General features: G+C 35.7%; 1 protein-coding gene across 1 annotated transcript in view; it reads right to left on the bottom strand.

The window, feature by feature from the left end:
* Positions 1 to 8,422: 8,422 nt before the first annotated feature.
* Positions 8,423 to 25,978, bottom strand: part of SLC6A15 (solute carrier family 6 member 15) — a 27,830-nt gene continuing 10,274 nt past the window's right edge. Inside the window, exons 5-11 of the mRNA XM_037167652.2 lie at positions 20,601 to 20,711; positions 17,551 to 17,792; positions 17,034 to 17,226; positions 16,002 to 16,194; positions 12,772 to 12,931; positions 10,734 to 10,896; positions 8,423 to 9,700 (exon numbers count right to left, since the gene is read on the bottom strand). Of these exons, the coding sequence (XP_037023547.2) occupies positions 9,329 to 9,700; positions 10,734 to 10,896; positions 12,772 to 12,931; positions 16,002 to 16,194; positions 17,034 to 17,226; positions 17,551 to 17,792; positions 20,601 to 20,711 (1,434 nt within the window). The 3' untranslated portion in view covers positions 8,423 to 9,328. The remainder of the gene's footprint in view (positions 9,701 to 10,733; positions 10,897 to 12,771; positions 12,932 to 16,001; positions 16,195 to 17,033; positions 17,227 to 17,550; positions 17,793 to 20,600; positions 20,712 to 25,978) is intronic.

The raw sequence follows: 25,978 nt of genomic DNA, 5'->3' as shown, positions 1-25,978 counted from the left end.
TCTGCCTGGTAGCAGATTCTAACAGGTGTGTGTTCTGTCATCAGCACTGACTTGTTTTTTAACAAGAATTTTGAGTAAATTTAGACATGCAACCTAGCCCTCAACATTCCCTCATGCTCTTTAGATTCTCAAAGTTAGTTAACGCAAAGGATCTGAGTTTGTCACCATATATTGGGTTGGCCAAAAAGCTTGGTTTTTGTTTTGGTTGTGTTATTTTTTTCCTGTATGACAGCTCTAGTAGCACTTAGTTCTCTTTAACTTCATTTGAAACAATTTTGTTACATCGTATTGTGCCAGCTGTCATATCAACATTCGTTTTTAAAAAACTTATCAAAATTTGTGAATTTTTGTGTAGCAATTTTAATATTGAAGATCGAAAAGATACTAAACATTTTCAGCATGTTATGCTTTATTATTTTGAGAAAGGTAAAAATGCAACTGAAACACACACACAAAAGGTTTGTGCAATGTATGGAGAAGGTGCTGTTGAATTGATTGAACGTGTCAAAAGTAGCTAGTGAAGTTTTGTGCTGGAGATATCTTGCTGGGTGATGCTCTACAGTCCAGTGGACCAGTTGAAGTTGATAGAAATCAAATTGAGACATTAATTGAGAACAATTAATGTTATACCACGAGGAAGATAGCCGACATATTCACAATATCCAAATCAATAGAGTTACTGGCAAAAATGAAAAATTTATCTTATATTTTACAAAAAAAAATTGAACAGACTTTTTGGCCACCCCAATATTATATACCTTGCTTTGCATATCTGTACTGCCATCTTGGCTATATTAGGCTTATAGTGGTTAAAGAGGGTCTTCATTGTTCTGGTTCCTTTAAGCCAATACGAGAAACCATTGCTACCTCCATATGAGAAAGATTTTGATATTTCTGTTTACAAAGTCCTGGTCCCTAGGATTTCATTTTTTCCTTTGCTTCTTAGTTCCCATTTCTTCCCTGGCTCTCTGACTCTTGACTTTTGGGCTGCACCTCCTGTCTTTACCCCAGCGTTCATTGGTTAGACCCTGTAACATATTTAGCTTCTCTGATTTGGCTGTATTTCACATGTGGCATGGGCTTAGGAAATGTATTTGGAATGGAACAAAAGTATATAATGTCTTGGCCTAAATCAAGAGACTTAATTTGTCTTGGCATCTCACAGCTAGTCTTACATATAGAAAAAAACAGAGAAATTCTTATATGTGGTTTGATTTTTACGAATTTTGGAAAGCTTCAAGTTGGTTAACGATCACCTTCATCTTTTGAGGATGCCTGAATATAATTACCACTTAATATAGACCAGCAAGTGTGCTGAACATTTTTTATAATTTTATTTATTTATTTTTTTAGATTTTATTTATTTATCTTTAGAGGGGAAAGGAAAGAGAGAGGGAGAGAAATATCAATGTATGGTTGCCTCTCGTGCATCCCCTGCTGGGAACTGGCCTGCAACCCAGGTATGCGCCTTGACTGGGAATTGAACCATGATCCTTTGCTTTGCAGGCCTGTGCTCAATCCACTGAGCTACACCAGCCAGGGCTGAACATTTTATCTCATCATCTTCTTCAATTCTCATAATAGCTATAGGTGATAGATAGCATTAGTAATTTTACTTTACAGATAAGGACACTGAGGTTCAGATGGTCTTGATAAATTGTCTACCCTTACATAGTAATAAATGGGAGAGCTCATATTAAGAAAAATATAAATCAAAATTCAGGATCAAAGTGTTCTTATTTTATATACACTTTATACAAATGAAATAAGAACATTTGCATATAGCCTTTTGTAAATTTGGAATTCATTTTTTAAATTTTTAAAAATAATTTTATTTAGTTATTTTTCAAGTACAGTTTTTTGTCTGTTTCTCCCATCCCAGCCCCCCCTGCCCCTTGCTCCCCACCTCCCTCCCATTTCCACCCCCCCTAGTTCTCATCCCTGTGTCCTTCCTATTTGTTCCTCCAAATCCCTCCCCTTTTTCCCCCTTAAATTCTCTTCCCTCTCTTCTCTGGTCACTGTCCCCTTGTTCTCCGTTTCAGTGTCTTTGTTTTTATTCTGTTTGCTTGTTTGTTTTGTTGTTTATGGAATTCATTTTTAATGAAATGTTACTATACCTAAAAACTGAAAAAAGCTAAGCTGCTTTCAGTTGAATAAATGGAGGTAGAGTAGAGTGGAAGCCTTTTGCACCGCTTCCCTCACCCTAGGGCGCTGTGCACTGAAGGGGGAACTGATCTGAGATTCCTGTCTACCAAACAGTGATTGCCCTAAAACTTTATCTAGTCATTTACACCTTAACTAATGGATATGGGTTAAGGAGAAGAGGACAGAAAAGAGGAGCAGAACAATGCAGCCTGAAAGTAGGCAAGAAAAGAGGAAAGAGCTGAGGGAAAATAATTGACTTGAAGTTCGGGGCTACCCACGTAAAATCTATAAACATTCAGCTAAAATGGTGTTGATAAGAATTAGGGATGCGATAGGTAACTTCTCTATATCTAGCTGTCCAGGCCTCAATATTAGAACTGTCAAATGAAATAATCATATTTCATTGCTTCAAAAATTTAGACTATGATTTTCCGTGGCTGAGTCTCTAGATTTTCAAGTCCATATTACCTATCACATCCTATGCTTCTTAAAACATGAATAACAAGTGAGAGCTATTTTTCTAGACTTCCCACAGCTTATGCTCAGCAATAACACTCCCTCAGTTTGTTCCTTGTACTTTTTAAGATGAGGCTAGCTACATTCTAAGAGATATGTCCTAGTATTTCCTTTGTGAGAAACCTTCTGGACAAATCTGAAACCTGGACAGCACAAGCCCCAAGTCAGCCTGGAGGGCTAATCAATAAGAGCAGACAGGGTTGCGGAGCCTGGCTGTGCAGGGAATGCTATCAGAGCAGGGGAAGGGAAAGCAAGCACCCACAGTCTGGCCCTCTGTCAGGTGCACACAAGTAAGCTCTTTTGCTGCAAATATTTCTGATTTTCTCTAAACAGAGTAGAACTGACTGCTTTCTCTTTCATTAATTGATATACAAGCAATACTTTATTCTATTAAAAGACAAAGACTCATAAGCATATAAATTCCTCTTCAATTACCTGAATAAGACAAAGATTTAGAATTCTATTCAGACTGTTGTCAAATAATGATCATTATGTTTCACTCAGAAATAACATAATGCAAAAATATTTCTCCCTATTTTAAAAACATTTAACATTACCTGAAGTGAGTCTGTCGTGAAAAAGAAATACTTATGCCTTAATCATATATGATTGAATTCCTATGAAACTACTTGTGAACTGTCAAGTATTTTTTCATTTCACTGATACATGGCAAAAATCAAGGAAAAATCTCTATATTTATTATAAAGAGTACTCGCAACATGAAAATACCCAAGAGCGTTGTTTGTATCCATCAACCCCATCTTAGAGATGTTTTAATCACTCTACCTGAAAATGGAGAACCAGTTACAACAGTGTTATTTAAATAAGTTAGAAATCTGAAAAATCAAAATCTTTAAAAATTCACATTTAGGATGTAGTCTATGTTTTCTAAAAGAAAACAAAAAGGTCCCACCAGGTGGTGACAAAAATGTATATGGTTTTGATTACTGTAATTCATCTGTAAAATTCAACAGGAAGGTATCTTAATTTACTTGTTTAAATTGTGATTTGTTTAAACAGAAATATTTTATGGAGATGTAAGAAAAATCAAAGTGAAAAAGTTTTGGATGAGAAAATGCTCTCTCTGCTGTTCAGATATGATGACTACAGTTGAAAAGTCAAAATAAAATAGATAACTTCTATAGGATAATAAAGTGCATATTATGTAAATAATTAGATTTAGTCCTCTGAATCAAAGTCCTAGAACCAGTTTATTAGTGCCCAAGTTTGTCTAAAAAAATGGGGGCAGTAGCTGTTCCTCCGTCACATGGCTTGTTGGTTGGAATTCTACACTGACATGGCACTCCTTCATATAGCAACTCAAAAAAATGTGAGATGATTAAATGTCTTATACAATTACTTACAATTATTTTAAAAAGCTTAATAAAAAAATTTCACCTAAAAGTATATTTAAAAAGCATACAACGAATAAACTTCTACTGGCTTCCTTTTGCAGATATCGGACCACCCACATCCCCTCTTGCTAGAAAGGCTGTCTTCATTGGTCAATTCTACTAGTTATTGATCTAACTGACCTCAAATCTCCTATTCTGATCATTTTAATATTTGCCCCAAATAAAGCAAAGCTTAAAATGAAGGTAGCAAAGGGCATATTATTAACAAAAGAAAGTGTTCTCTGGCGGAACAAATACAGGCCAGGAAGGAATCTGCAACTATGAGTTTGCTGAACCTTCTCTTTGTGTGGGTAACTGCTAGTGAGGAGCAGATGAAATGGATGCCTCCACCGTTCCCACGCCTACAAATTTTAAGGTTTACTCAGACTTTTCAGATTGGGGTACATTGGGGTGTCATGTCCTGCTTTTATTTTCTATTTTTATTTTTATGAGCATTCCTTTAAAGAACCATATGTTTTTTGCAACCCTGTTAATGACTTTTGCTGAGCAAATTGTATTCTTAGAAATATGTCAGTCTCTTCTAAAGAACCTTTATCTTCCTTAGCATGCAACTGAGTATGCCCTGAAAAGGCTATCAGTGGAAAAAGAGGAGCAGCTAGGATATCACCACTACTCTACAGGCATGGTTCCTTTTATTTACATGGCACCACATATGGTATTGTGTAGGCACCACATGGCACATTTCTTGCTGTTCATTTAAATCAGATGGGTTTTTTTTTCAGTGGTGATGGTGTGGTAGTATGTGCCTCTCTGTTTTGATGGTGGCGCCAGGAATCACTGTGGTGTGTTAAAGCATTAGTACAATCTAAAAGATACTAAATTTAGAAAAAGATAATGTTCCAGTTCCTGTTCTCTTTTTACCTCCACAAAACAGGCATTCTTAAAGCAAGGTTTTAGGTGGGAAGGCATATTGGGATAACTAGAAAATCAGCCAATTTTGGAGTCAAATAACATATGGAACATTTTACTTCAGTCCAAAGTTATGAAGGGAAAAATATACTATACTTAGTAATGGATGGCTTATGGAAAGTGTTATCTTTAATATTTCCAATAGTCTTCTAGAGTTTTATGTTTTTTTTCCCTTTTTGTCAAAACTATGGCTCAAAAATTTACAACTAAAGTTTATGGAAAAAATCCATGTAATTGCTATTGATTTTATTTGTATTCAATCAAGATAAATATGAATCTCTTTGGGATTGTTCAGAAAACACAATGACGAGAACAATATCAAAAGCAGAAATATTTTACTTTCAAAGGATTTATTATAAATTCCAGCTTCTATATACCAAATTATTTTCAACCATTATCACAGTTATTGCATCTTCATTTTCATTCTCTTTGAAGACAATTACGGTTCATATTTTACTTGTACTTCTTTTCATCTTCTTCATACCTGTGGTACCTACCTAAAAATGCATGTCAAAATATGTTTAAATGAAATATTCATTGTCTGTGTCTATCCCAAAAGCACTCAGATTCGGTATGTTGAATGTATATATTTAAAAAGGGCACTGATCACTCAAAAGCATAACTATAATAAGCACTGAATCTGAAACTTTCTGTAATCACATACCCTTTTGAAGATTTTATTTTAAAAAAAGTAACTTCTGCCTAAAAAATGCACATAAACAGATGCATGAAAATGCAAATATACTTTCATATAATTACGTCCTAAGCCTTCATCGCACCAATATGTCAGAGTCCCTGGTTGTAGACCGCTCTGCCTGGTTCTAGGAATTGTATCTCAACTCTCTGTGGCTAAGGGCGAGCAAGTACCTCTGGAATTCGAGTGCAGGAGACAAAGCTTGTCTCTGGTAGCAAATGCTGCCTCAGTTTCCTCTCTCTGCCCCCAAAGCTTGGTCAGAAGTCAATGACGGGTAAGATTCCTCACAGCAGGGGGCAACCTAAGCCAGACTCGATCACTTGGAAGGCCTTCATGGAAGGACTGGGGGGCTGCAACAAAGAGGGAGCCATGGACTCTTGCCCCCCAGCTTTGAGATAGCCTGAGTCCCCATGTTCTCTGGGAGAAGTGCTTCCTGGCTTTAATCCCCTTAAGCCTGAATACCTGTTGGGGAGAGGTGCAGCTCCTTGCCTTACTAGAGGGTGTCCTGGAAAAAATCTGGCACCGCAAAGACTTCTTGATAAACCTGTGAAATCTGCTCTGCCAAGAGTGTTTTTATTCATATGCTAAGGGTTCGAGTAGGAAACCCTAAAACTCCATTCCTGACAGACTCTGACTCATACTAAACCCTCATATTTCTTTTAAATGTTATCTGCTGTTTGATCCTTGCCGCCCTGTATTCCGGTGCATTACAACCCAATAAAAAACCCTGGAGGAGGGGGCTCAATGCCTTTTTCCCCTGAGAAACTGGCCACTGCTCACGGCCTTTTTCCTCTGGGAAACTGGCCACCTCTCCTCTCCAAGCAGATCACATCATGTCTCAGTCATGTTTACTCTTATCTGTGGCAGCTGGGGGACTTGATAGGAAAGTCACCCCCATATTCCCTCATTATGACTCTAACACCTAACAGAGTTTATTTTCTCCACTGTCCTTTTATTGAATTCTGAACTCTCTATGAGCCCTCCCAATTCACTCTTCAGCCTGCCTTCAACTGGAAGATACACAATACTTGGCCATGTATGACTAGGTGCAAGTTCAGACCAGAGTTTACAGATGCAGTGGAAAGTAATAGAAAAAACAAGTGGTCTTAATTTTTCGTCTACGAGGAAGAATACTTCAAGGTACCATTCACCAATTTAATACCACGGTACTTGGGAAGGGCAAGGTAAGGGGTGTCCCTGAGGAAGGGGAGAAATTGAGGAATAGATGAAGTATTCATATTCTACTTACAATGGTGGGAAGGCTTATGACTAAGGTACATTCTTGGTGAAGAGATGCTGAAAGGATGAGCAAATGAATAAATGGATGAATAGCTGAAGAACTAACCAACGAAAAATCAAAAAGCAGAGACCTTGTTCATTTCGTTTTACCTCCTATGGCCTAGTTTCCCCATTTACCAGCCATGTGAGGGCATAAGAAACAGTTCAGATGCTCTTCCTTCTCAAAAAACAGGATTCCTATATTCTTCATATCACTCTGCAAATAGAAAGATGGAGATCTAGTCCCTAGTGGGAGGCAGGTGTCCAAACTGTAGGAGCCCTCGTGGGAAAAGAGGGAACAAAGAAAAGTGTTACTGTCTGGCAACGTATCACGATAAGCCAAAGGCTGGCAGGTAACATATGTGCTACAAACTTGTTAATATTGGGGTAGGTCATAAAAATATTGCTCCAACACAAAAATAAATAAAATTTATATTACTTCAATTTCTGAAATAATGAAGTAGGTCTAGGTGCCTTCTTATAAAACACTGTCCAAAACAAATCATTCATTGAAATAAGTAAGATTCAGAAGAAAGAATGCTGAATGCTGCCAATTCCATAGAGGGTACGTAGACAGCGTCTGCAGAACAACACACATGAGACCGGGAATGATGGCTGCCTTCAGAGACGGGAAGTAGGAGGCTAGGAGAAATTTTAGGGGGGAAACTTTACAATGAAACATAATCTTTGAGTTTTGTATAATGTGCATTATTGCCCATCTATATTTTTAAAATCTGAAAAAATTATAAAAATTTTATTGTTTATAAAATAATATTTTATAATTTCAATACAAATTTATCATTTGTATTGAGATACAAAATATACTGAATGTGTAAAACAAAAAACTAAAAATTTTATTCACCAGTGCAATTGTATTTTAAATGGTGTGATGCACTCTATAATATTTGGTCAAAATAAATCAATGGATATGTTGAGCATGACCTCCCCTATTTTGCTGTCTTATTGATCGTTATTTTAGAAATGTAGTTAATACAGTGATAAGACAGTTATAAATAAAAGCCTTTTCATGAGATGGCACTCAACAGAATGCTCCTGCTTCATCCAATTTCATATATTCAAGTTTCAAAAAAAATCATAACTTTTTACACCTCAGAGACAATACTGACGAGCCAGCTGGCAACTGTATATGTGGTTTCCTGGGAGACTACAAGTGTTTTTTTAAGAACCGTGGCTCTACATTTTAACACTATTTAACCATAATACTCTATGTGCTATTGTCTCTAAAATGGTGGTAACTCTGTTAATCAGTATATTAATCCCTCTCGGAATACGATGCTTAATTATTGTGATATGCCTAAGTGCTGACTGAAGTGCAAAGTAATCCAGTTCAGGTAATACAGAAAAAATCAATGTGGAAAACAAATATCATTTTTAAACTTTATTTATAGCTTAAAATGTAATGTCATACAACTTTAACAATCACTTAAAAAAGGATTTATATTTGCATAAAACAGAAGCAAAACAGAAATATATGAAATAAGATGCCATCTTGCTTCAAGTTTTCATCAGTACTCAGAGTAGTTATTCACCTATATACATTGCAAGTATATTATATAAATATACTATGAGTAATCTTGAATTCCCAATAAATATCAAGTAGGTTTTTAGGCACATGGCATAGAAAAATGTGGGATCTGCATAATTCTTGAGAGTGCCAAGTGACTCAAACTTAGATCATTTTCACATACATTTTACACAAAATATACAGCCATCACCCACATGATCCTCATAGTCACCTCTGAATATAATCTTTCATCCCAACATTGGTGCCTTCTTATTCTTTGATACTATTGCTCTATAGAACTATTACATAAGAAAATATTTTGCAGTTTTCTTCAACTAATTGCCTAACAAGGTATCAATGCTACCAAAATAAGTACAGCCTATCTACACAATATACCCACGGAAATGTGCTGAGAGGCACCGACTTACCAACTGTTCATTGTAATACTGGGAGTTAACCTGAGGGCAAACTTATACATTGTGAAGTGTACCATTTCTCAGTTACAAATACTGTTACATCCAGAAATTATTAGAAACTGAGGTAACTCCTGTTTTTTTTTTAGAGATAGAAATACTTGAAAAAAATACCAAAAGTATTTTTAAAAATTCTGACAAGCCTGAACCTTTGTCATCATAAGCTTTCTCTGTAACTCTGCCTGTGCAAATGTAAACCAAAGAATCCAAAGGAACACTCTAGCTGAATTTACATGCACAGTTAGGGTTGAAGATCACAGCCATGAAACACCTGAGATCACCCTCTGATAAGTGAAGTCTAATGCTTCTCTTTGTGGAGCCAATGTTCACTGACAAAAATGAACTACATAAAACCACTGATTTCTTCCCCCAGCTACAAGTCAGATTCTGGCATATCTGGCATATCTGCCATCAAATACCCTATCCCATATCGTCCATTGGGAGCAGTATCCAGAGTCGGTGATCCACTCTGTTTCCGATAAATATTTTTACCAAAATTTGGAGATGACATCTCGCTTGGTATCTTTCCATGAATGAGGCTTGCATCATCTCCCTCTAAGTTTACCGACTCCTTTAGGACCCTTCCTTTCTTATAGGTCACAGAAGCTAAATTACCAGAAGTATCGTCTATAAGGTTGCAGCGACGAATGATGTAGACAACCGGGACGGGGAGTATTGCCAGGACCATCAAAGAGACACAGACAATCATTCCCCATGTTGGATATCTCAGAAATTCCTCAGATGCCTGTTAAAGACAAATAGAGATTAATAATCTATTTTCCCTGCAACTAAGGGAAAGACATTCTATTTGTCTCCGGTTTGGAAACAAAGAACCTGGGCTGGTCTTGTGACTTGCTGTGTCCAATGGAATGATGTGGATGTGACATTAAGCATCTTCAAGGCTAGGCCTTAAAGGTTTCGCAATTTCTGCTTGTTTCATAGAATGCTGTCCTGAGTCCATATTGGTTGGAAGAAGCCAAGAATGGAAAATTATAGACATTGGCTCTCCAAGTTTAAGTTAGTACAGGCAAAACTGAGAAGAATCTCCCAGCTCACCCACAGCACCCAAGAAATACTAATGAGCATTGCTTTCAATCATGACATTTTGGGGTAGTGTGTTATGAGCGATAGATACCTGTCACATACGCCATGCTAACTTTCTAAAATCTAAATCTTGAAGCATTTCTGGGCCCAAGTGTTTTTGGTAAAATATAACAAACTTATTTATGCCCCAGTCATGAATTTAGTTCTTATTATATAGAATATTGCCCATAGAATTAAGGTCAGAGGTACCCGAAAAATTTTATAACAGCTCATTTATACCTTATAGTTGCATTGTTATTTGGGTAATGCAGCTTGACAACAGAATTGAAATACTCATTGCTAATATCAAATAGTTACAACAAAACTTCAATAGTTACTTAAATTATGTCTACATGGCTAATGCACATTTTCATTATTATATAGTATCTGGGATATAATTTAATAAATTTATAAAAAATATGTTTCTGGTGGTTTAAGCAAGATATTTTCTAGTTAAAGGCGAAATAATTACTGTTTCATCTGTGGTGACATGAATAAAGCTACTTTAATTAGAACCAAATTAGTACTTCATATGTATTTTAAAAATTTACAATGCATAAAAATATCGTATATGTTTGGGACCAAAACAAAATATAAATCTTAAGATCCCTGCATAAAAGCAGCACCATTCACTAAACATCAAAATATACTGTGAAGAAAGCAAACAACAGAAACTTCCTTATCTCGTATTTTACCTTGTCTTCAATCCACGCATTATAGCCGGGAGGACTTAATCCCATATTCACAACACTAGCTATTAGCAGGGATAAGAGCATCAGAGGAGAAATATATTTCCACATATAGTAGTAATATCTGCTGGGAGCAAAGCCCAGCATATCTCTCAGGTCTTCCATAAACCTAAATAAAAAGAAAGTAATTATTGCTCTGGTTTATGCAATACCTTATAAACGTACATCAGATCACTGATTTGACTGGGGATTAGATAGGACATCACATAACATTTAATACAGAATCAAAAGTCATATTGGGAGATGACATAAAGAACATAAATAAAGTAAAAAGGAACCAGTTCATTACATACTATATTTTTCATTTAGCAAACGCCCTATTAAGCCAATTACTGAAGTAATTGTCTTCTCCTATTGATGACTTTGTACTCCATGAGAACAGTATTTTCAATATATTATCAAATTCCAATATATTGCATGTTAGAACCTGGGGGTAGGCTGACAGAGTGTAGAGATGGCTGGTTTTGAAATTAAAGTCTACATTCCAGTCCTGGCTCTATAACTAGCATATTAAGTACTCCTTTATAAGTATGCCAACTATCCCTGTGTGATGTGAGTGCTATCAGTTACCACAGAGTGCTTTTAAAAGGATTAAGAGTAAGCCCTGGCTGGTGTAGCTCAGTGGATTGAGCGCAGCCCTGCAAACCAAACCACTGCGGTTTGATTCCCAGTCGGGGCACATGCCTGGGTTGCAGGCCAGTTCCCAGCAGGGGACGCAGGAGAGGCAACCATACATTGATATTTGTCTCCCTCTCTCCTTCCTTTCCTCTCTAAAGATAAATAAATAAAATCCTAAAAAAGAGAGGATTAAGAATTAATGCATGTCAGGCAGCCATTGCAACTATTGCATTCTAATATATGATTATAAAATGGAAGTTCCCCTACACTTCTTTATCTGGAAATTTTGACAGTAATAAAAACCTTCTTCAAGCTTTGTCATAAAGCTCATTCAATACCAATTAAGTTCTCTCTGTATTGTTTAAGAGGACTCTGGTCTTCATTCAACACACTCATTCCTACCTTACATAGACCTCTAATAAGACTGTTAATCTTATCACCTTAGTCCATAGATGTTCACTAAAGACAACAACTTTAAAAAATATTGGACAAGGACTCCAGGGACTTTTCCTTCTGAGATTACTCTAATGCTTCATCTCACGGCAAGTATATATACTTTTCACATCCAGCAGGTATATAATTCAGAGGTTTAAGGCATCCGGTAAATTCAAGTAATAACTCTATATAAAGTCTGTGCAGAGAAAATGACATATATATCTTAGAGCAAGACATATATATCTTAGAGCAAACTGGCCTGTTACATAAGGCATTATATAGCACAAAAAAATAAAATTCCTCTAATGAAACAGGTTAGAAAAATAATTAAGATAGTAGGGTTTGGAATTTGGTGGAAATGGCTATGAGTTCCAGGTCTGCCTCTGTGCAGGTGAGCAAGTCACTTGGTATCTCATTGAGCTTGAGTTTTCTCACCTAGGAAATGCAGGTAGCAATACTAACTCAGAACAACAAGGTTCATGGAACATAGCCAACACTCAATAAATCTTGGAAGCTACTATTTGATAACCAGAATTAAATCAAAGCTCAAGACTATACTGCCATCTACACAATTTTATCTAACTTCCTAGTAGGAGGATATACTTCATTAAAATTTGTTGAATAAAGAAGAGCCTTCAACGTGGCTCGATTCCCAGTCAGGGCACATGCCTGGGTTGCAGGCCAGTTCCCAGCTGGGGACTCACAAGAGGCAACCACACATTGATGTTTCTCTCCTTCTCTCCTTCCCTTCCCCTCTAAAGATAAATAAATAAAATCTTAAAAAATAAATAAATAAAAAAATAAAGAAGAACCTTCAAAAGGTTTTGATTATATAGCATTTTCCCTCTAGTCATTTCCTTCCTCTTCTAAGAGAAATATCAATAGATAATGACAACTGGTGTTTCCAAAATATAGATGAAAATAAACTTACTTATCTATGCCATAGACAAAGGATACAGCAATATTCTCCAAAATGACTACAATTAGAAGAGGCAGTGTAGCAGAATAATCATCAAACATTGTAACAAAGTAATTTCCAGAGCGCTGCACAAATATCAGGCCAATACAAAATGCCAGAAGGCAACAGATAACTGGACAAAAGGAATAAATGAAAAATTAAACCCTTATTCAGAATCAAGTATTTTAAGCTATATTATGAATTATTATACTCAAACTAATTTTGTTTCCACTTTTATAACTTGTCAATGATATCAATAGGTGTCCTGATACCATAGAGTAAGATACTATAGAGTATCATACTACTCACTACTATAGAATATCATACTCTATACAATACTATATCACTAGAAGTCCAATGTGCTATCCATTGTGCCACAGAGCCCACTATATGTGATACTATAGAGTGTGGTACTGTAGAGTACGACATATCAGGAGTTAGTAAACTCGGATTTAGCCCAGATTTTAAATAAATTCATTGTAGAATTCATTAACTCAGCTCATCTCCCATAGTCTGTGCAAACTTACTTAAAAAGCCCAATTACTAAATGAGGCAAAACTGAGAAGATTTAAAAAGTATAAATCTCCATGTCCTTCTTCTCTTTATTAACAGCAAAGTGACCTTTTCAGGCAGCAAATGTTCACAGATCATTTCTACTTTTAATAATATTTTATGGTTTGGGAAGCTATATTGAATTTTGTATTAATAATGAAAGTAATGCAGCTTATAAGAAGATTGTGATAAAATATATTTTTTATATTTGAAATATGATTATTTTTAAAGCATTACTAAAAAAATCTGATCTGACCCTTCCTTAGCACCAACCCAAATCTTTATCTTGACACTGACTGAAAAGGTTAGTTGCGATACAATTATAACAGGGTTGGGCAATCTGATTATCCAAGTAACTAAGAAGAACCATCTAAAAGGAGTTTCTGCAGTAGGATCCATATAATATTCCCACTGTTTCATTTGACAATTTATTCTCTCATGCAAATTAGTAGAGAAGCCCTCAAAAATAAAAGATGACTGTGTTCTAGTTCTCAAGCGCCTTTTATCAGAGGTGAGTAAAGCCAAAACATGGGAGAATACAGATATCCCTGGGTTTGAAGATAGTGTTTCCCTAACACTCCCAATAAGTATGAATCAAATTAATCCATTACCTCCATCTCTTAAGCACTATGCTTGTGTTATAAGTTACATTATATATACATGGATAAAAATATATGTAGAAAAAAAAGTAATGTGCATCACACTCGGGAGTCTATCACACACTGAATATCTAGATACTTCTCACAATATATTGTACTCAAAGTCTCAGGATGAAGGTGGCAGAACTTGAATATGAACCAAAACCTGTGTCACTTTCACTGTCTCCTAATTATACCACAGCATAAGGTGAATATGAAGGACGTATGTTCTAGGTAGTATGGACAGTAAGAGTTTTAGTAGAGATGTGAGAAGAAAAGATAATGAGTAATTCACTTAGCTAGTCCTACCGTACTACGAAAAAAAAGGCAAAAACGGTTCTGACAAGGCTGATGGAGTTACATTTCATCAGGGAAAGTGTAGCTTAAAATATAGGTTTGATCCCAAAGACAGGTAATGGGGGAAGAGAGTACCATATTTTTCGGTAAGAAAAGACACACCTAGGTTTTAGAGGAGGAATATAGAAAAAAAATTTTGAAGCAAAAAATGTGATAAAATATTTAATAACAAATAATATACTATTTTACCAATATAAATGTAAACAGAACTCAATAGAAGCATTAACAACCATTATTCTTCCCAAATTTGGTGGGGGGGAAAGGTTCATTTTATAGTCTGAAAAATGCAGCAATTCCCTTTGCTCTGACTAAATAGGTCTTCCAGTAGGAGAGAGCAAACACTACCTTGTGTATTTTTCTCTCTGTACTGCTGTTTTTCCCTTAATTTTGCAAGCCTTCTTACCTCAGGGGTATTTGAATATGGGACAAAGATGAGGGAGGCAGCAAGGATGACTGTTATTTAGCCCGCACACCCGGCAGGATATTGACAGCCTTAAATTAAATGGAAACTGAAGAAATAGAGACTGCCTTTTGGGAGAAGAGGAAGACGTTTCTCATTTACATTCACCTGAGCTGAGGACAGTTAGCATCAATATGTAACAAACTGCTGAAATTGTTTTACATACACACATACTTCTCAGAGCAGTAAGTGACAAAGGTCTATATATGTGAGAGTTATTTACATATAAATTATTACTAAATCTTTCAGAACTAAAAACAGAGCCTCTGGGAGCTTATGCACTACTGGTCAGCACTCAAGATCACCTACATTTTGTTTTTCCCAGTTAAACTTTGCATCACTTACCAACACAGCTCCCACACTTTGGTCTAAAGGGCTTCCTTACTGCTCTCTTATCCCTATTTATATGCTATCCTCTCACCTCTGAGAAAACCCTTCCCCCTTCCAATTCAACTCCCCTCTCTTTTATCATCAGTTAAATCATATATTATGATCTTTGTTTCTTCTTAATTCATACAATATGTAAAGCCTCTATTATACTATCTATCAGTATGTTGCATGATACAAGTCTTTTATCTACCCAATTTGATTTTGATTATCAGTACTATTATTTTTTGAGTTGATGCTCTCCTTTATCTCTATTAATTTCTCCTATATTTTTATGTCCCTCAAATGCAGCACCCAACTGGTACTTTAATAAATGCTTGCAGATTTAACTTACTAATAAGCATCAATACTGATAAATTGTTTTATTTTCTTCTCTACCTTGAGATATTAACCACTAGTGGACCACAATTGGTATTTTTAAATAAGAAGTAAGTTTACATTTATCAGTTTCAGCTATGTACTTTCTGGAAAAGGAATTTCAGATCTGAACTACCTTGTTATAATTAATTACTTGACTTGCATATAAATCTATACACGAACATTGTATGACTTTATTTAGTGCCAGTAATTCATGATGACATCACTATTTATAAAGCGCAATATAATAAATAACCACTAATAATTAATATAATGTACACTAAATTTATCATTTGGACTATATAACTATTAAATAAAATAACAAATAATAGCAACATATATTAACACACAAAACCCAAAATAGAACACTTTCTTATTTCTACTTCTGATCCCTCACCAAGAGTAAAATGGCCTGTATCAGTCAATGAAAAGTCAAAGACATAAATACTCACCAGTAAGAATTTCTTTCCTCACTTTGAAAGTGTCCACAATAGGCGTGATAATCCCTTCGATGGTTCCAAACATGCTGCCAAGTCCAAGATTCACCAGCATGAGGAAAAACATCACCGACCAGAAGGGAGATGCAGGGAAATGTGTCATTGCCTCTGTAAAGGCAATAAAAGCTAACCCAGTTCCCTGAACAGCCTATGGAATATACAAATAGCAACATGAGCACCGAGCAAATTAAGTGTTGGCTAAGCACCTCTGTTACAAAGAACTCTGAATAATGCCTGGGACGGCTGGAAATAAACATGCAAAAACCACACGGCCCCCTAAGAAACTGTGCTTTTCAACCAACTTCAAGTTGATTGTATTATCTCATAAAGAAAACAGACCAGAATTTTAAAAAATATTTTTTAAGGGTAAGATAGTAATTGTCTTTTCTTTCAGAATTCAAGATTTTTATATCAGTGATAGCTTTACCCATAATTTCCTGCACATGATTCTTCATGTTTAGTCTCAAGTATAGTTAGGTATTTTAAAGCAAGCAGTTAATGACTAATTTCTATTATATTTTATTTTTTGGCAATTTAGGGAGAAGGTGACAAGCTATCCAAGAATATTTACTGATGTTCACCTATTTTATGTTTATTAAAATATATTTCACTGGCCAAGAAAAAGAACTGAACCATAACTTGTTTCACACATTACTTGAAATGGTCAAATACCTGTTGTGTCAGAAGAGTCATGCAATATGTAAGTGACAACCACAATACAATTTTTGGACTCATTTGGACTTCACCTGATGGAATCACCTAACTTATATTCATATTTTAAATTACTGTGAACAAATCAATAAAATTGTTTTTAAAGTAAAGGAAACCTTTATGATTTAAGAAAGTTGTTCTATGAACTAAAGAATATGAATTTTAAAGAACACAACAGGCATTTTAAACGTCATTTTCCTAAAAAACTAAGTCTTTTTATAATGCAAATTTTAAGTGAATGATACCTATTTTATTGCTTCAACACAGCCTACTCACTTTATTTAGTTCGTCTTCAATTTGACAGGAATTGAGGTGAAGAGCAGGAAACTCTTCTTCTTTCACTTTTTGAATGATGTCATAAACTAAGTGATAATCTTCTACAGTAACAGCCGATAAGTTGATGTGATGGGGAATAATATCCTGACTAATGTTGCCCATTTTCAAAAGTGTTACAATCACTTTCGAATTTCTAAAAAATAGAACAACATGTTAATGAACAAGATCTTGGGGGAGAGTATATTTTTATTATAATTATGCCGTCAAAAACTAATGGAAATTGTCCTGGCAGGTGAGGCTCAGTGGATTAAGCACCGGCCTGCAAAAGAAAGGGTCACTGGTTCTATCCCCAGTCAGGGCACATGCCTAGGTTGCAGGCTGGGTCCCCAGTAGGGGGCAGAGAAGACACAGTCACACACTGATGTTCCTCTCCCTCTCTTTCTACCTCCCTTCCCCTCTGTCTAAAAATAAATAAATGAATTTTTTAAAAAAAACTAAAGGAAATTAATATACATACTCTGTGATGCATTTCTCACTTATGACATTTGCTTTGAAGCCCAGAACTGCAAATACCACCAGTGTTGCCAAGACAGAAGTAAAAAAATTGATGAAGGACACCAGCACAGCGTCGAAGTGGCAGTTGTTGTCTCTTTTGTTGTAGCTTGAAAAGGCAATGACGCCACCAAACCCCAGACCTAAGGCAAAGAACACCTGAGTAGCAGCTTCTCTCCAGACCTTGGGATCCAGCATTATTTCAAGCTGTTTAAAATTAAACATAATAGGAGTCAGCTGCAAAATAACATGTCAGAATAATCTACATGGGATTAGTTGTATTGTTTAAATATATCATAATAATCTTTATGCACTTAAAGGTTATTTAAATCTGGGTGATAATCTGTTTTTAAGTAGAAACAAATTTTTCATTTGAAAAAGAAACAAGGCATATGAATAAGAAATACTACAGATTATTAAGCTTTTAGATAGAGATTTTACTTACATGGAAATTTTCTACCTATGAGGACTTTTAAATACCTTTAAAACAAATCATCAATGGACTATTTAAAAGAAAAAGTATCTTCAATTATTACTATTTATGTCCAAAGCAAAATAAATCAATTAGCAATAAAAGTTTAATAATTACTTAACTAATACTCCATGTTTTGTGTTTTCTGGCAGAAGTCGAACAGCCAAAGCAGATAATAATCATAAGCAGGGTAGAGTTAAACTATCTGTGCTTTGCACATTCACATATGTATTATTTATTTATATATTACTTACTCATTCAAAAGAACTTTTTTGGAAGCCTTTTGTTTAAAAATTAGAGAAATGCAACTACTAGTGTATATCATCTCTAAGACTCTTTCAGATCCAAATTTCTAAAGTTCTGAATCTGTGCTGAACACACATTTCAAGTAACTAACTCTGCTTTACTTCTTAGGCAATGATCAAAGTGCCTTTACTGAGAGCAACGTGAAACAGAGGTAAGAACATGAGTTCCACAGCTTCAGATCCTGATTTTTTGTTACTGAATAATCTAAATAAAAACAGTGTGACCTAGAGTAAGCAGCCTGCCCCCTCTCAGCTTTCGCTTCCTTGACTCATTGATGGAAGTAATAAGACATACAACTCAACTATATTGCCCACCACTCTAAGTGCTCAAAAATTGCTAACATATGTGGACTACAGTGGCACACACATTGATGAGCACTTTATATAGATTATCCAATTTAATCTTCACAATCCATGAAATAGTTGCACTATTACTTAAATCTTAGAAAGGTTAAGTAACCCACCTAAGGTTACAGAGTATTTCTGGAGTGGAGCTGAAATGTGAACACATAGATTACAAAATCCTGGTTCTCTCAAACATTGGGATTTATTGTTCAATTAATTTTGGTTATTATCACTTAAATGTATAAAATTTTTATTAAACAGTTATTATATTTACAGTATACATACAATTAACTAAAACATGCATATTCTTTATTGACCACCGCTATCTTATTATTCTATATAATCAACTGTCTATCTTTAGCCACTAGATGGCAGAGAGCACCCATTTACTGAGGATATTATTCAGTTTGCTGTACTTCCAACTTGGGTCCTTTCCATTCAAGGTTTAGGTAGGATTTTGTGTGTTTAGGTGCTTTCTTCCTTATACAAATATTGTAAATTAAAAGTAATTAAAAACTTCTTATTGTTATTATATTTACTATCACATACGCTGAAGAAAGAATTAACTATATTTTAATAGTGATCCTAGTCCTGGTTTAAAATGTTAATTATGTTGCAATTTTTAATATAAGGGCCAAGTAAAACTGTCATAGCAAAAAGTTTAAATTGTAAAACATCTATTTAATCAAATATTTAGAATTATGTGTCAAACAAATGCAATTTAGGAAAAAGTGACATGCCAGAAATTCGCAACAAAGCCAGTGGTTTTAAACACAGAACACATGTCTTTTTCAATATTACAAACAAAAATAAATTTGGTCATTAAGTATGCCTCATTTGCACATGATTTGTATTATATATTATCATGTAGCTAAAATTTATAAATCGTAACTAATTATTCACTGAAGTGTTCTAACAACGCCAAATGTTAAAACAGGACTTTTGAACTAGTCAAGAACGCCAGATACCAGTGTCGGTATTTTTGCTGCTGGAGAATGTGCACCAAGCTGGAACCAGACACCCGAAGAACACAGCGTCTTTTACACAGTGACAAGGCAGCTGCTAGGAAGGACAAAAAATTCTTGGGAAGCTAGTTAGTATCTTCTGCCCAAATCTCACACCATGATCATTCTGTTTGAAATTGTTTTTATAACTCAGTGTCTGCCAATGATAGTGTTAGCAAAGTAATCATGAGGTGTAACTTCAGTTCAGCAAATAAGCAAGTTCAGTGTACCCAACATTGAGTTCACTTCTAAATTGAATGACAGAGCATAAGTTCTAAGCCTTTCATGAAACCAAATGAGAATTTTTCTGAAAAGTATGTGTAGTTATGAGTTACAGAGCTTCCCAAATCACCGTGGAAATATCATTCTAGAAGGTACAAAATCACAAAATAAAATTAGAAAAGACAGATTTTCTCTGAGATGGGATTTAATCTGGGGCCATGGACTTTAGTCCACTTACTGAGACTCTAAGTAAACTAGAGTATTCATTATGTTTTTTCTGGTAAGAAGATTCTATTTTTTGTTAAGGAGTCCATGACACAAAATGTTAAGAACCATTGAAATAGAGGAGAAAGAAGAGTAAAGACTAAAAGTTCTAAAACTTACAAGTGCAAAAACTGGAAATTAATTTAATATAAAAGAGGAATTTTTGAAGTTTAAATAGTGTAGCCTTACCCTAGAACTAAAATGGGACATTTAAAACTGGAGAGGAATACAATAATAGATATATAAAGTCTCTGGTTTATCTAGGCTAGATAACAGCTATAGTTTAAAAGTCTAGCGTATAAATGCTGGAACAATTATCCCTTAATTTGAACTGTGAGAACATTTTAACAACGAACATAATACTTTCATGATTAAAAGTCTTATATAGAAATACTGTACACACCTTAGGGGTAAACATGTGGCGGATGCCATCGATTGAACCATTTAAAAGGAGCGCTCTAATTAGGAAACATATAAGTACCACATATGGGAACAGAGAACTAAAATACATGACCTGCAAAGAAAAAGAGAAAAAAATAGGTGAGACTTAACAACTATAATTTTTTATAGTTAAGATTGTTCTATTCTATACTTTGACTTACTGTTTTTATATGATTAATAAAAAATTGATAACCTGTATAGCCATCTTAGAATGACTTATTAGTCTCGATTTAATGATGTAAGGCAGGAAAAAACAGTCCTTTATTTCCCATTGACCAAACCTTCATTATGATTCTGCATAGCTTCTGGGATTGAGCGGTCCCTGGTAAGTCTCCTACAGAACTTCAACACGCAACCGAATAACCAGGTAAGGTTTGACTTCTCTGCTTCAGCAGTTTTCACCATTAAAATAAAGCAAATGTTTTTCCTAGATAAAGAATTGTCCTAACCAGACCTTTACTGCCTCCTGGATGTCTCCATGCAGAGCCTGTTAGGTCTCTGAAATTTTTCAGGTCCAGAAGAGAACTTCTGAATTTACCCCAGCGCTGTGTCCACCCATCTCACCTCAGTAAACGGCCCACCACCCACCCAGTGGCTGAAGTCAAAGGGTCAGTAGTCCCGCACTATTTGTAATAGTTTTCTAACTAGTTTGCAGGCTAAGCAGAGCTCACCCGAATTAGCTCACTCCCTGCTTCACATACTCCAGGGATGTAGAATACAGTTGGGACAAAACCGCAGTCCCTCCCTCCCACCTGTAAAGCCTTACAGCAGGCCCTACCTAGCTGCTCCACCACTCTCCCTCACCCCAGCTGAGCTCTCGCCCCCTGGGCCCTAGTTACACCTCCACAGACCACGCCCTTCAGCTTCAGGACTAGAGCAGGTCTGCACTCATCCCTTCATCTGCTCAGGACTTTTCTCTGTATTTATGTCTCATCTTTATCTTTTCCAGGAAGTCTCTCCACACCACTCAAAATAAGGCTATGCTTTTTTTCCATCCAATATCTGCCCTCCCCTATGCCCCATGAACCCTCCATGACATAATTATTTTTGACAGCTCTAGGCATCGTTGAAGTTATAGTCTTTTATGTATTTGATTGTTAATTTGATTTAATGTTTTTATGTATTTGATTTCCAGTCCCCCCTACTGGAATATAAGCCCTCTCAGGGCAGGAGCCTTCTCTCTCCTGCTCAGGACCACATCCCAAACACCTAACACAGCTGTGGGCACACAGGAGTATATTCCAGTAGCAGGCATCTGCGAAGGAAGGGGTGGAGAGGGTGGGAAGGATGGAGAAACCGTCATAAGATGGCTTGAGGCAGGTAAGAGATAATAAATCCAATAATTACTATAGACAAACAAGATATAAGTCAACATTATAATTTGCACTTCTATAGTTCTATCCACTTTTATTGCATTTATTTTTATTTTTTAAATTATTTTTAATTATTTTACTCTAATTAGTTGCATTTATCGTACTTCTATTTAAATGCATGCGGAACACCCTAAGAAAAAGTTGTTATGAATAAAATATCAACTTACTTGAACATTAATAATTAAAATAATTAATCTTAATTTAGTTACAATAAAGTATAATTTTTCAATCATTTCAAACTTGTTTAGTTCCTTGATTACTTCAAATCACCCACATTGCTTTCATCAGGAAGCCTTCAGATGGTGTACTGTTTATTATTCTTCTTGTCTACTTTCAACATCCTTTAAATTTGTCAGTCTACTATGTATTTACTTCAGTAGGCTTGATCTCACTTTAATTAAAACTACTCTTTTTATGGTTCTTCTTCACAAATCCTGAGGCTAGCCAGGAGCAAGAATTCATTTTCAAAACAGCTTATCTTAAAAAAAAAACAACTGAAATTTATTTATAAATTGATTTGTTTACTTATTTCAATTAATTCCACTTACTTAATGACACTCCCTTTAATTTTGTTTGTCCAGGCAAGTCATACCCTTAATATGTCCTCTCATACATGTCCCATAACCAACTCATCAACCAATCCTATTGATTCTCCACAGAATCTCAGGTCTGTCCCTTTGTTTCCATTCTCAGTGGTGTGTCGCTAGCACAATAGCTTTCTGATCACCTCATCCCCAGATTCTCCTTGCCAGCTCCCCCTTCATCCCTGAAATCCATCATCCACACTACTACCAGAATGATCTATTTAAACTAAAGATCTGATGGTGTCAATGAACTGCTAAAGATCCTCAAATGTTCTACATTTTTAGTGAAGTGGCAGACTATTGGTCTAACCGTGCCCAGTAGACACTGTAATATGTGAAGTCACCTTACAAGTTTCCTCTCCCAATGGCAGCACAAGTTGTATGTAAAGTCATAACAGGAGAGTCAGCCACCTTTGGGCTTTCTACATGCTGTTTCCCACGCACCCAGTGACTTCTCTGAACTTTCTGGTATGCTCCTCTTCAAATACATACTCCAGCCCAGTGATTCTCAACCAGTGTGTCACAAAAAATTTTAAATATGCGGTACCTGCCTATTTAGTTAGGGGCACTGACCTCTTTTCCCTTGGAGTGTCAAATTATTTTTAAAAAAAAAAGACCATAGCCAACACAATAGCTGTCCGATATGAATGTATTGAAATTGTAACTATTTTTTGTCAGATTGGCAAAAATATATTTTTGGTATGTCACAGAATTTTATTAATTAGTTTATGTGTGCCATGAGATGAAAAAGGTTGAAACTGATACTCTAGCCCAAAGGTTACCTCCTCTACGAAAACTCCTCCCAGGTCCATGTTAATTGCAGTGACTACCTCTATGCTACCACGCATTCTTCACATGCCTCTATGCCTGCACTTACTCTGCTGTGATTACCTGCCTCGGCCATTACATCATAGGTTCCATGAGGACAAAACTGTGGCCTATTCATCTCTGCATATCTTACCAGTTCCTGACATATAGTAGACGCTCAAAAATATTGTATAGAATTTATAGGAAGTTAAGTTTTCCCTTCTGCATACATTCACTTAACAATAAACTCATCCTTTTTGCGCAGTATTTTTTAAATTCTGTACCAATTATATTATCAGAGCCATTCATTAATTCAACAAGTAGTTGAGTTCTTAAAGGCACTGATCTGAATTCAGTGAAGACTCTAGCATAGCTTCCTAAAAAGGAAAAAGAAAATTGTATATTTAATGTAACATGGAGAAAAATAACAGCCAAAATTTTAAATACTTAAGTAGTATTAAGTGGGCCACATCCTTATTTTATTCTTCTGTGAGCAGGTAAAAAAAATTTTAAGTTAAGTATTAAATTCTCCAAGACATGGAGACAACCAGTGTCCTTTCCTAGGTGAATAATTTGGAGACATGGAGACAACCAGTGTACTTTCCTAGATAAAGAAGATGTGGTACATATACACTATGGAATACTACTCAGCCATAAAAAATGATGAAATACTACCATTTGCAATGACATGGATGGACCTTAAGAATATTATGCTAAGTGAAATAAATCAGTCAGAAAATGCTAAGAACCATGTGACTTCACTCACAAGTGGGATATAAAACTGAAACTCATAAACATGGACAAGAATATGGTGGTTACCAGAGGGAAAGGGGGTGGGGGAGTAGTAAAGGGTGAAGGGGCCAAGTAGATGGTGACGGAAGATGATTTGCTTTTGGCTGGTGGGCACACAATAAAATGTACGGATCATGTATCATAGAAATGTACACTTGAAACCTATATGACCCTGGGAACCATCTTCACCCCAATATTTAATAAATAAATAAATAAAATGAAATAAGTGCCCACACAATCATTCTGAGATTTAAGATGAATCTTAAGTCAGCTCTTTACAGAGATGAATATATTTTTAATTCAAACTCTTTATATTTAATGATATGGGTTTAATCTCTCACCAAAATAGTTGTGGATTGCTTTTTAAAATGGTTAATCTACCTGACTATATGTAAAATGCTGTAATTTCTCCTTACCACACTTTATTTTATGCACTGCTAAATAAAATGATTTTACAACTTTGTTTATTGTCTTCCTCTGCCACGAGAATCGACAGACATTCCGTGAACGCAGGCATTCTTGTCTGCCTTGTTCATTGCTGCATGTCCAGAACAAGGTCAGTGCCTGGCACACAGCAGGTACTCAATTTAGTATGTGTATTAAATAAACTGATGAACGATTACGTTGTTCAGAAAACATACACTTTTAAGAACTGGGAAATAAAACAATGAAATATATTTCTCTGGCTAACTTTAAGACCCTCTGAGCCTTGACAATTGAAATCTCTTTTAGTAAGAGATCATCAACCAAAACATTGTATTTTCATTCTACTCAACCACTGGAGAACATAAAACGTGAAATCATTTTGTTGATTTTTTTCTTAAAGTTATAATGTTTATTCTAAACATACTTTCATAAAGTTATTCTCTTTGAGGACTTAATGGTCTAGTTCTAGCTCTATTATTTATGAGCTGTATTATTTATCAATTATTTCTTCTCCCTAAGCTTGTTAACAATGCAGGAAAATGAAGATAAAACTGTGCAAATCATCTGGCTGATCGAAAGATTTAAACCAGCTAATATATACAAAGTCCTCAGCATAGCAGTAGGAATAATGGCAAAGCAAATACTAGCAGAAAAACATTACCTTAGAGTTACAAGAAACTTAGAGCTCCTCGTTTGCCTCCCTCATCTTGGGACAGGCACCCCCTTCACAGAGGCTGTGACAAAGGGCCACGCAAGCTGTGTGCTCACCTCCGATAAGGCTGAGCACACTCACACTGAGAGGACAAGTTTCACCCGCTACTGGGCTGGCTTCCTAAAATGCCTTCCTCTCTTTGAAGAGTTACCAACACTCCACCACTCTCTGTAATCCCCAACTATTTGACCATAGTTCTGTTCTCTTTAGCCACATAGAGTAAGCCTTCTTCTTCTTTTTATTCAACTGTTTGAAGACGGTGACCACAGGGATGAGATTTCTCTTCTCCAAAATAAAGAAGGAAATAAAGATTTCAGTAAAATCCGGTATTGCAATCAGGGTTCAGCTAAGGTGTGCCTCCGGGCCCAAAGGCAACTGGCACCCTCACGCTCCTGTGTCAACGCAGGAACTTCCCAGTGAGTCCTCCAAGGTGTGCATGCGCCTGTGCGTATGCAAAGCATAACACAAGTTGACTCATACTCTCCTTTAAATGCTAAACTCTCTAAAGAGCTTTTTCGTACCCTATCACCTTACCTTAAATCATATTTCTCTATACTCTGCTTGCATTTGGAGGTGCTTCGGTTTGGCAAATACAGGGCTTTATATTTATTCCTAATAAACATTTTCCTATTATATTTAATTGTTT

Source organism: Artibeus jamaicensis, unplaced genomic scaffold, assembly GCF_021234435.1.
Source record: "Artibeus jamaicensis isolate MK-2021 breed Jamaican fruit bat unplaced genomic scaffold, CSHL_Jam_final scaffold_584, whole genome shotgun sequence".
Taxonomy (NCBI): domain Eukaryota; kingdom Metazoa; phylum Chordata; class Mammalia; order Chiroptera; family Phyllostomidae; genus Artibeus; species Artibeus jamaicensis.
The sequence above is the reverse complement of the archived record's forward strand: the minus strand, read 5'-3'. Positions and strand labels throughout refer to the sequence as shown.